This window comes from Lissotriton vulgaris, chromosome 7, assembly GCF_964263255.1.
Source record: "Lissotriton vulgaris chromosome 7, aLisVul1.2, whole genome shotgun sequence".
Taxonomy (NCBI): Eukaryota; Metazoa; Chordata; class Amphibia; order Caudata; family Salamandridae; genus Lissotriton; species Lissotriton vulgaris.
The window spans coordinates 1,115,819,925-1,115,832,216 of NC_141695.1; the positions used below are offsets into that span (position 1 = coordinate 1,115,819,925).

At 50.6% G+C, this 12,292-nt stretch overlaps 1 protein-coding gene across 1 annotated transcript in view; it reads left to right on the top strand.

The window, feature by feature from the left end:
- LOC147703006 (serine/threonine-protein kinase 32A-like) overlaps positions 1–12,292 on the top strand; it is a 717,281-nt gene that overhangs the window by 492,932 nt on the left and 212,057 nt on the right. The window contains exon 6 of the mRNA XM_086928864.1: positions 1,774–1,811. Within this exon, the coding sequence (XP_086784990.1) occupies positions 1,774–1,811 (38 nt within the window). The remainder of the gene's footprint in view (positions 1–1,773; positions 1,812–12,292) is intronic.

A 12,292-nucleotide genomic window follows, 5' to 3' on the forward strand; every position in this document is an offset into this window, starting at 1 on the left:
TGAATCTGTTCATATTTTTTTACAAAAGTAAAATCTTTGTATTTAGTTTTGCGCGCAGAAAAATAGTGGAAAAGATACGTAATGCATGGCTGCAGGATGACAACAAGGTGAGCTAATTGGGCATCTTACTAATGCAACATCGCATTGTAGGTACGCGACCATGATGATATGAGCTAACCAAATGTCCAATAAAGATCCATATAATAGCAGAGAAATAATACATAAACAATGACTGTAGAGCGATGATACAGATAATATCTGGGGTGCCATAATATAAATGAGCTAGAACCACATAGGTAGCAGAGATCATGGTATTAGTGTAACAGGTAACAATAATGTGGTCGATTTGTCTACTGTATACCATGTTTTGATGTAATGTGTTACCAAGGATTTCAAGTATCTCATAAGGGAATAAACCATCGTTAGAAGAAGGAATGGGAAGGAAAGGAGGGAAAAGGGGAATCAAGGCAAATAAGGTCCTTATTATGATGTCGGAAAAAAACATCAGACAGCTCGTCGGAGGCTTTCCGCCCGACATTATAGGTTTCCATCTGACCACTGTATTATGATACTGACAGTCGGAGGGAAACCTGTGGAGGGCAGCGGGCAGAATTGTAATCCCAAAATGATGGTGGAGCCAGCCTCGGCTCCGCCGTCGGAATTGCGATGTCACTTTCCGCCTGCCCTTTCATGGCGGTTTGACTGTCATGAAAATGCAGGCAGGCAGAAAGTGACTTTAGGGGCCCCAGCAATCCCCCCTTCCCCCAGGTCCTCCGCAATGGGGCCTGAGGGGCACCTGCATTTTTCTATTGCGGGTTACGCAGCTGTCCTTTTCCGGCCACTGCACAAGCTACAATGGAGAAATGGATGTTTACGACTGCCTCATGGGTGGTCGCATTCAAATTTGTCGGATGGAACCACAGCCTGTTAGTCGGTCTGCTCCATCTGGACACAATGACGGTCGGACACTTGTCCAACCAGCATCGTAATTAGGACCTAACTGTGGTGATCTACATGTGGAAAGTTGGATTTTTCTCTTAAACCCCAGCTCCAGCGGATTCCCATTTTTAGATCCCTGGCTTGTACTCCGCTTAACCCTGCCTGGATGTCCAGCAGGAGGGCCCCGAGGGCGAGGGAGTGTTGCAGGGTCATTTGTCCAGCACCTCGCTTTCAACTAGCAACCCGTGTTTAGCTCTCTTTTGGTTTTATGGCATTTGATAAAGCTAGAACTATTTCCAGCCGGCGCAAATATTGTTCAGATTTGCCAGGGCCTCTCTGAACATCTGACAGAGAGCCTGGTCTTTATGACTGAGGCGGGTATTTACTCGTGAGAGCTGCAGTCTGCCATTCAGATGAGATTTCTAATGCACATTTCTGGAATGCCTGCCTCTCTAATGGCACTTTAGAATTGTGTTTTAGTGCTTTGAAGTGGCATGACTGAATCTAGCAGAACAGAGGTATAGTAAATGAGGGAAAAGGAGGAGACGGGGTTGGGTTGTGAGGAGTCTGATGTTTGTGACACTGCATTTCCATGTATTTTAGGTATTTTTCCTTTATTTGATTGACTGCTCCGTGTCACATAACTCTATCATAAAATTCTCATTCACCCTCTTCATCTAAGAAACCATGTTTTGTTTGTTTGCATTCTTTTTACCAGAGGTAAAGTGCTATCAGTTCTGTCCTCTGAGATTTTTTTGGTTTGCCCTAGTGCTGTGTAGTTTACAATGATGGTTTACTTGCTGATTCAATGTACATATTTTTTGTTTCCCACAGGGATATCAAGCCTGACAATGTGCTACTCGATGAGCAAGGTAAGAGGCACATGCCCCATAATGATGTAGTACACCCATGCTTTCTAAATTGTATGTGACTGTGAGGATCATGCCACTTATCTATTGCCTATGGGAAGTTTGACCACTTAGACAGCCCTTGCATCGAGCCCAGCCAACCACCACCTTTAAACCACCACCTTTAAAGATTTCGACTTTAAGGAGGTAGTAAGGTCGAACAAACAAGGATAAGCTTTGGGGGACGGTGTTTAGCAGAAAGCCTAGCTCAGCAGCATATGTAAAACAGACTTTAATTAGAATGCTAAAGTAGTGTTATAAGATATCAGACTTTTATTAATATTAGAAAAGTATGGTTACGGATTGGATGCAAGGGGAAACGGCTTAATTATTGGATTCTTTCCTTTCTAGTGTGCTTTTATTTTTACTTTATAGAGGCATTATAATTGTGATCTTATAAAATGATATTTCCTTTCTTTTTCTCTTTATGTATTTTCCTTTTCTTTATTCCTCTGGATGTTACTCTTTGTTATGATATAACTTGTATTTTATTTGTTATGATCTATGTTCTATTCTTCTTGCATAAAATGGGAGAAAACTTCAATAAAGATATATATATAAAAAAGAAAAGTATGGTCAGCCTTCTTAAGAAGTTTGGTGGTCCATAATGTTTGCATTCTTTTAGTAAATATGCAACAACATTGTCTGTGTAGAGAGAGAAAAGGTGGATGTTGTGTGTTGGGAAAGTAGGAGTTCAATCACAGTTGACCATAGCCTGGATCAACGACTCACAGTGCATTCTCAGAGAGCGCCACTTTGTATTTTACTGCTCCATAGTCTCTTATAAATGTTCAGGGTGCAAACATGTCAGCTGAGGGTCTCCGTAATGAGTGCCACAGGTGCGTGTAGAGCAGTGGAACGGAGCTAGTGGTACTCTGTCAAGTAGCCAAGCATGTTGACCTGCCGTTGACAGCACCGCGTTCACGTGGTGTGAAATCTGGCGCTCTTTCTCCCTGGGAGCGTGTCACTAGTTGGTCTCTAGGGGGTCATGAATACGTTGGGAAGACCTGGTGCATTATCTGAAGCTCACATTCTTGATTTTGAGGGTACTGGCTCTCCATTGCAGCAGAGATCAGGGTTGCAGCGGCTCCCAGCATTAATGGTCTGTCACACTGGGTACAGCACACCAGCCTTGTGCCTGAGGGGGATGCAGAACAGGAGACTTCAAGCGCTGGGTGAAGTGATGAACAAGAGTGACAGGTTGCCACAAGGGGTGCTGCTCATGGAGTCACACAAGCTTTGTCAAGTGGTTGTCCAGAAATGGGCTGGTCAGGGCAGCATTACAGCAGATCTCAACTTGAGCAGTGTTAGAACTGGGGGTCTCTAGTTGGCAGAGGTAGGTACCACTGTCCAAATAGGGACCCTTGCTTCTAGTCAGGACAAGGAGATAACCCTCTCAGATAACCCCTGCTCGCCCTCAAGGTAGCTTGGCCTGAGCAGTCTAGGCTAACCAGAGGCAATGCGTTAAGTATTTGTACCAACACTCACAGTAACACAGTGAAAACACCACAAACTGATTCCACAACAGTTTAGGAAAATAAAGATATTTATTCTAAACTACACAAGACCAAAACGGCAAAAATCCAACATACACAGTTCAAGGATATGGTTTCAAAAGAGTTCTTCAGGTTGTAATCAAAGTTCTTTAAGTTGCGTTAAAATAATCCACAGATGCGTGAAAAGTTCACAGTTGCGTCACGTTTACTCACAGTACCTTTTAGATGCAACAAAGTTCCACAAGCAGGAAGCTGGTGCGGTGGAAACAAGCGATGCGTCACTCCTGAGACCCTGGGGAGGCGATGCGACAGCCCCGCTGCAGCAGCGGGCGTGTGGCGACGAATCCGGTCTGTATGGGGAGGAAGGCAGCTTGCGTAGATTCCGGTGCGTAGGTTCCGTAGGAAGTCTGTTCTCGCAAAGGCACGATGCGATGATCTCGTAGGGGCTGCGACGATCTCCGGGGCGACGATGCGCGGTCCAGCGGTGATCCTCTCTCTCGCAGCTCCTCGATGCGATGGTTCTGCGACGATGCTCGCAGCGACGTGATGCGGTCCGCAAGCAAGCGGTGCGGTGATCTCACCCAGCGACGACAGGCTCTGCGACGACACTCGCAGCGATGTTCGATTCTCCCGCACCGGTCTGGTGCGTCCCGCAGACGAAGGATGCGACGGCTCCGGCAGCGGCGTCAGGCGCTGCGCCGATCTCGACCTTCGTAGCGGCGGGAAACTTCTCGCACTGTCGGGGATGCGCTCCGCAAGCGAGCGATGCGACACTTTTCAGCTTCACAAGTTTCTCAGCTTAGTCTCAAGCTTCCCAGCTCAGGTTCAACTTCCAGAGGCCCCACAACTGGATCAAGCACTCTAGGAAGGACAGAACTCTCTCAGCAGAGTTCAGGGAGACTGGGGGGGGAAGTCCTTTTGTTCCTGGGACTTCAAAACAGGGAGCCAGCTCTTCTCAGGCCCTTGGAGATTCCTTACAAGACAGGGGACACAGCTCACAGCAAAGTCCTTCCCCTCTCCTTGGCAGCAAAGCAACAGCAGGTCAGTCCAGCAGAGCAACAGCAGGACAGTCTTCCTTCTTCAGAGTCAGCTTTCTCCTTGGCAGAGGTTCCTTCTTGGTTTCCAGGATGATCTAATTTTCTGTTGTCAGGGGTCCTGTACTTATACCCCTAAAGTCTTTGTTCTCTCTGTGCATGTGGGCCCTGAGCCGGGTCTGAACCAGTTCTGGGTGGATCCTGAGTACTTTGTTTTGCTGGCTGCATCTTTCCTTTCAGAGTGAGGGGCAGGGTCCTCAGCCGCCCAGCAGGAGGTGGAGCCAGCATTGTGGCAGGCAGGCACAGCCCTATTCAGCCCAGGTGCTAACTCCTCCCACCACTCAGGTTGCAATTGCTTCATTCAGCCTAGTGCTGACTCATTCAGCCTCTGGGGGAATTCCCCAGCCCCTGTCACTCACAAACCAGACAGTCAATACACAAACAGGCCCAGGCACACAGAAGGGTCAGACAAGAGAACAGCAACTTTCTAAAAGTGCTGTTCTCAAACACAGGATTTAAAAACCACCTTTCCTAAAAGATGTATTATTAAATTCTGAGTTCAGGGATACTAGATACTTATGTCCTATCTTGTTCCTATGGGAAGAAATGCTGTTAACCACTGTAGCCAGCATCCCCCATGTTAACCTATGGAGCAAGATAGCCTTACAATAGTGAAAAACGAAAATGGCTGTAATTCACTACCAGAGCATGGTACCTGCACTAGTACATGCTCTACCTTTCACATACACTGCACCCTGCCCAGGGGGGTACCTTGGGCCTTCCATAGGGGTGACTGATGTGCACGAAAAGGGAAGGGTTAGGCCTGGTCAGTGGGGACACTGACCAGGAGGACATGGCAGTTCTAAACTGCCCATAGGCGCTGCAGTGGCAGGCCTGAGACACCATTTTAGAGCTACTCCTGTGGGTGGCACAATCAGTGCTGCAGGCCCACTAGTAGCATTTGTCATCACCAGCCCTGGCACACCCAGTGCACTTTACTAGGGACGTCATGGTGATACAAATATGCCAAACATGTATATCCAATCAGAATAACAATTTACATAGGGAGCACTTACACTCTGGCACTGATCAGCAGTGGCAGAGTGTCCAAAGCATCTAAACCAGCAAAAACGAATTCCAGCCCAGCATCAAAAATACAGGAGGCAGAGGCAAAAAGATAGGGGTAATCACGCCAAAAGATGTCAGGTCTAACACGTGTCCCCTCCAGCTGAAAGTGGGGAGAACTACCCACCCTCTTGGGAGTTCTCTTCACTAAGGCGGAAAAACCTGGACAGACCATCAGCGTTGGCGTGTTCTGTACCAGGGCGGTGTTCCACCGTAAAGTCCATTCCCTGTAGGGAGATGGACCACCTCAATAGTTTTGGATTTTCACCCCTCATGTGCATTAACCACCTGAGGGGCCTGTGGTCGGTCTGAACACGAAAGTGAGTCCCAAACAGGTAGGGCCTCAACTTTTTCAGAGCCCAGACCACAGCAAAAGCCTCCCTTTCAATCGCACTCCACTTCTGTTCCCTGGGGAGTAGCCTCCGACTAATGAAAGCTACTGGCTGGTCTCCATTCTCCTCAGTGGCTTGTGAGAGTACTGCTCCCACACCATGCTCTGAAGCGTCCGTCTGAACTATGAACTCACTGGAAAAGTCAGGTGCCTTGAGCACCGGTGCTGTGCACATTGCAGTCTTCAGGGCCTCAAAAGCAGTTTGGCAGGCGTCAGTCCAGTCAACTCTTTTGGGCAACTTCTTGGAAGTGAGTTCTGTCAAGGGGGCCACAATGGTGCCATATCCCTTGACAAACCGTCTGTAATACCCGGTGAGTCCTAAAAAGGCTCTCACCTCTGTCTGGGTCTTGGGGGGCTCCCAAGCCAGAATGGTATCAATCTTAGCCTGTAGGGGCGCCACCTGGCCGCTCCCCACCTGGTGTCCCAAATACACCACAGATCCCTGCCCTATCTGGCACTTACTGGCCTTGATAGTGAGGCCTGCCTTCTGCAGAGCCTTCAACACTTCGCAGAGGTGTTGCAAGTGTTCTTCCCACGTGGAGCTGAACACAGCAATGTCATCCAGGTATGCGGCGCTGAATTCCTCCAGCCCGGACAGTACCTGGTTAACCAGTCTCTGGAACGTGGCAGGGGCATTCTTCAACCCAAAGGGCATGACACGGAACTGGAAGTGCCCCTCTGGCGTTGAAAATGCTGACCTCTCTTTGGCCCCCTCAGTTAAGGCAATCTGCCAGTACCCCGAAGTCAAATCAAATGTACTGAGGTACTTGGCAGCTCCCAACCGATCCACGAGCTCATCAGCTCTGGGGATAGGGTGTGCGTCAGTCTTCGTGACCGCATTGAGCCCACGGTAGTCCACGCAAAACCGGAGTTCTGGCGGGCCACCGGGGGTAGCAGCTTTCTTGGGGACCAAGACCACTGGGCTAGCCCAGGGGCTGCTGGAGGGCTCAATCACCCCTAGCGCCAACATCTTGGAAACTTCTTCCTTGATGCTGGCCCTGACCTTGTCAGCTACCCTGTAAAATTTTTGCTTCACAGGCAGACTGTCTCCAGTGTCCACGTCATGGACGCACCAGTTGGTGACTCCTGGGGTCAGGGAGAACAGAGAGGAGAACTGACCCAACACTTGGCGACAGTCGCTCTGCTGTTCTGGGGTCAGGGTGGGCGAGAGGACCACTCCATCCACTGACCCATCGTGCTCCTTAACTGCCAGGAGGTCAGGGAGAGGATCACTATCCTCTTCCATTCCTGCATCTGTAGCCATGAGCATGGTTACTTCAGACCTCTCAAAGTGTGGTTTGAGGCGGTTCACGTGCAAGACTCTCAGGGGCTGCCTGGGGGTCTTCAGGTTAACCAGGTAGGTTACCTCACTCTTCCTTTCCACCACCTCGTATGGCCCAGACCACTTGTCCTGGAGCGCGCAAGGCTCCACTGGCGCCATCACCCACACTTTCTGCCCAGGTTGAAATTCGACCAGAGTGGTATTCTGGTCATACCATCTTTTCATTTCTTCCTGGCTTGCTTCCAGGTTCGCCTGAGCGAGTTTCCTGAAGCGTTGTGTCTGGTTGCGGATGGCCAGCACATAGCTGAACACATCCTGGGGGGTTTTCCCACGGGACTTTTCCCAACCCTCCTTCACCAGTGAGAGAGGTCCTCTGACAGGGTGGCCATACAGGAGTTCAAAGGGACTGAACCCTAAGGACTTCTGAGGCACCTCCCTGTAGGCAAACAACAGGCATGGTAACAAGACGTCCCACTTCCGTCTCATGGGCTCCGCTAGGCCCATAATCATACCTTTCAGGGTCCGGTTGAACCTTTCAACCAACCCGTTTCCTTGAGGATGGTAAGGAGTGGTGAACTTATAAGTTACCCCACACTCCTCCCACAGAGACTTCATGTACCTAGAGATGAAGTTGGTCCCCCGGTCGGAGACCACCTCTCTGGGGAACCCCACATGGGAAAAGATCCCCATCAATGCACGGCCCACCACGGGTGCTGTGATTGTCCTGAGAGGGACTGCTTCCGGGTACCGGGTGGCATGGTCCACCAAGACCAGGATGAACCTGTTGCCTAAGGCTGTCTTGGGGTCCAGGGGCCCTACGATATCTATGCCCACCCGCTCGAAAGGGGTGCTCACCACTGGGAAGGGTTGAAGGGGGGCCTTCAACTTCATTCCAGTCTTGCCACTAGCTTGACAGGTTTGGCAAGATCTGCAAAAGGAACCGACGTGCTTCCTCATCTGGGGCCAGTGGAAGTGGGTGACAAGCCGGTGTAGGGTCTTGTCTTGCCCCAGATGTCCTGCAAGAGGCACGTCATGAGCCAGACCCATTAGGAAGTTTCTGAAGCGCTCGGGTACCACCAGCACACGGGCTGCACCGGGCTCAGCAAACTTAGGCTCGCTATAAAGTAGGTCACCTTCCCAGTAAACATAGTGATCTTTGACTGCTCCACCTGCTGCCTGATCTACAGCCTGTTGCCGCAGACCAATGAGGGAAGGGCATTCCTTCTGCGCCTGGCAGAACTCCTCCCTGGAGGGACCACCTTCTTGCTGCCAATGGGTCAGCTCAGGTAGGTCTCCCAGTTCGGCCACCTGTTCCCCTGTAGGTTCCAGGGCATCCCCCTCAGGTTCTGCTTCCTCCTGGACCGTGGGAACGGCTGGGGCTGGTTTCCCGCGCCCTCTGCCTCTTCCTCTCCTGGCAGGTCTCTGGGCCACTGTTTCAGGCTCCAGTTCTGCTGATTCACCCTTACTGGCTGCCATAGCACGCGTGGTCACGCAGATCCACGCAGGCAGACCCAACATCTCCAAATGAGTTCGGTGTTCTATGTCTTTCCATGGAGAACTCTCCAGGTCGTTGCCTAACAGACAGTCCACAGGCAAGGCATCACTGACAACTACCTCCAAAAGACCAGAGACTCCTCCCCATTCAAAGGAAACCTTCGCTAGCTTGCAGAGGCGCACTGAGCTGTCAGCGGCCACTACAGGGCGGAGTACACCAGGGATGATTTGCTCGTCAGACACCCACTGACACCTCACAGATGTCACACTGGCTCCGGTGTCTCTCAGAGCCTCAACCTCCCTCCCATTGATGGTCACCTTCTGCCCATATTTCTTAGTGTTAGAGGGCAGTAAGGTTTCCGGGACCATCTCTCGGTCTCCTAGCGAGACAAGGGTCATGACTGCTAGCTCTCCCCAATCACTAGAAACCAAATCCCCACCCAAAGCTACACTAGCTAACGCTGGGGCGGGAGCACCAGTGGGTGCGGGCTTCTTCTTGGGACATTTCGGAGCAATATGGCCCACCTCGTTGCAGTGATAGCAGGTAGGGGGACCCTGGTTATTTCTCTTGTCCCGCCTACCCTTAGAGGGCCATGGCTGTTTAGGCTTGGGGGGTTGGGAATCCTTTTCCTGGGAACTACTTTGGGGCCCTTGCGAGAACTCCTTTTGGTTACCCTTGTCCCCCCCACTCTTCTGCTGGGGACCCTGCCCACCTTTGGCTGTGGTACCCACAATTCCTTTGTGGACCCTGGTACTGGTCCAGCGGTCCGCCTCCTTAGCAAGCTCAATGGGGTCTGTCAGCTTGCTGTCTAAAAGATGCTGGCGCAGCTCTGGAACACAAAGACTACTCAAGTGCTCCCAACTGATTAAATGCAACAACCCCTTCAAATCAGTTACTTTACTGCCCTTCATCCAACCGTCCAGTGCACGCGAGTACCCATTCACACACTCCATCCAAGTCTCAGACTCTTTCTTCTTGGAGTTTCTAAACTGCAGTCTGTACTGCTCTGGAGTAAGGCCATACCTGAGACATAAGGCCTCCTTCATATTGGGGTAGGTCATGGCACCTGTCAACTCTAAAGGCTCTAGAGCACTCCTCCCAGACGCCTCAAAATGTTTCCACAGGCCCGCCCCCCAATACTTGTCAGGCACCTCATTCATCTTCAATGCAATTTCATACGAAGTGAACCAGGCATAAATATCCTCACTCCTATGGTAATTCTGTACCAGGTCTTTGGGAATATATACTTTACCCCCATGCACTGGCTGCGCGCTGCCACCATTAGAACTGGCATCCACCTCCTTATTTTTCAGATCCAGCTCTTTTATTCTCAATTCATGATCCAAAAGCAATTTCTTTTCCTCTAAGGCGCGGGCCTCTCTCTTGTCTTCCGCTGCCCTTTCTTTCTCCAATTCCAATTGCCTCAGTTTCATTTTCATGACTTCCAAGTCATATTCTCTTATTCTTTGATTTTCCTGTAACTCTTCTGGGGTGAGGCCCCTACCGGAGTGGTTGCTGCCAGCTCCTGAGCCTACTCTGCCCACTGGCAGATCTGTGCTTTGAAAAGCATTTTCTACATCCACATCATCTTCCTCTTGTGCCCCCAATGGGCTCTCAAGATTCTCTGTAGCTCCTCCTTTCTGTAGGCGCTTTTTATGGGGCACTCAAACTCAAGGCAGAATTTCCTCAGTTGCTCAACTTTGTATGAACACAAATCTTCAATGCAAAACTCTAATTCTGCTTCTGCACTCTCACTGGGTGCCTTCCCATTCTGAGACATGATGCTTTTCGAAGAGTTACTCAAAAATAGAATTCAAAAAACTCAAAAACCAATAGTATGCGGTGGCGTAATGGTCTGCACTCACTAGTGATGTACACCAATTACTGTGGGTCAAGTACAAATACAAGTTCAAATCCCACCGCCTGACCACCAATGTTAGAACTGGGGGTCTCTAGTTGGCAGAGGTAGGTACCACTGTCCAAATAGGGACCCTTGCTTCTAGTCAGGACAAGGAGATAACCCTCTCAGATAACCCCTGCTCGCCCTCAAGGTAGCTTGGCCTGAGCAGTCTAGGCTAACCAGAGGCAATGCGTTAAGTATTTGTACCAACACTCACAGTAACACAGTGAAAACACCACAAACTGATTCCACAACAGTTTAGGAAAATAAAGATATTTATTCTAAACTACACAAGACCAAAACGGCAAAAATCCAACATACACAGTTCAAGGATATGGTTTCAAAAGAGTTCTTCAGGTTGTAATCAAAGTTCTTTAAGTTGCGTTAAAATAATCCACAGATGCGTGAAAAGTTCACAGTTGCGTCACGTTTACTCACAGTACCTTTTAGATGCAACAAAGTTCCACAAGCAGGAAGCTGGTGCGGTGGAAACAAGCGATGCGTCACTCCTGAGACCCTGGGGAGGCGATGCGACAGCCCCGCTGCAGCAGCGGGCGTGTGGCGACGAATCCGGTCTGTATGGGGAGGAAGGCAGCTTGCGTAGATTCCGGTGCGTAGGTTCCGTAGGAAGTCTGTTCTCGCAAAGGCACGATGCGATGATCTCGTAGGGGCTGCGACGATCTCCGGGGCGACGATGCGCGGTCCAGCGGTGATCCTCTCTCTCGCAGCTCCTCGATGCGATGGTTTTGCGACGATGCTCGCAGCGACGTGATGCGGTCCGCAAGCAAGCGGTGCAGTGATCTCACCCAGCGACGACAGGCTCTGCGACGACACTCGCAGCGATGTTCGATTCTCCCGCACCGGTCTGGTGCGTCCCGCAGACGAAGGATGCGACGGCTCCGGCAGCGGCGTCAGGCGCTGCGCCGATCTCGACCTTCGTAGCGGCGGGAAACTTCTCGCACTGTCGGGGATGCGCTCCGCAAGCGAGCGATGCGACACTTTTCAGCTTCACAAGTTTCTCAGCTTAGTCTCAAGCTTCCCAGCTCAGGTTCAACTTCCAGAGGCCCCACAACTGGATCAAGCACTCTAGGAAGGACAGAACTCTCTCAGCAGAGTTCAGGGAGACTGGGGGTGAAGTCCTTTTGTTCCTGGGACTTCAAAACAGGGAGCCAGCTCTTCTCAGGCCCTTGGAGATTCCTTACAAGACAGGGGACACAGCTCACAGCAAAGTCCTTCCCCTCTCCTTGGCAGCAAAGCAACAGCAGGTCAGTCCAGCAGAGCAACAGCAGGACAGTCTTCCTTCTTCAGAGTCAGCTTTCTCCTTGGCAGAGGTTCCTTCTTGGTTTCCAGGATGATCTAATTTTCTGTTGTCAGGGGTCCTGTACTTATACCCCTAAAGTCTTTGTTCTCTCTGTGCATGTGGGCCCTGAGCCCGGTCTGAACCAGTTCTGGGTGGATCCTGAGTACTTTGTTTTGCTGGCTGCATCTTTCCTTTCAGAGTGAGGGGCAGGGTCCTCAGCCGCCCAGCAGGAGGTGGAGCCAGCATTGTGGCAGGCAGGCACAGCCCTATTCAGCCCAGGTGCTAACTCCTCCCACCACTCAGGTTGCAATTGCTTCATTCAGCCTAGTGCTGACTCATTCAGCCTCTGGGGGAATTCCCCAGCCCCTGTCACTCACAAACCAGACAGTCAATACACAAACAGGCCCAGGCACACAGAAGGG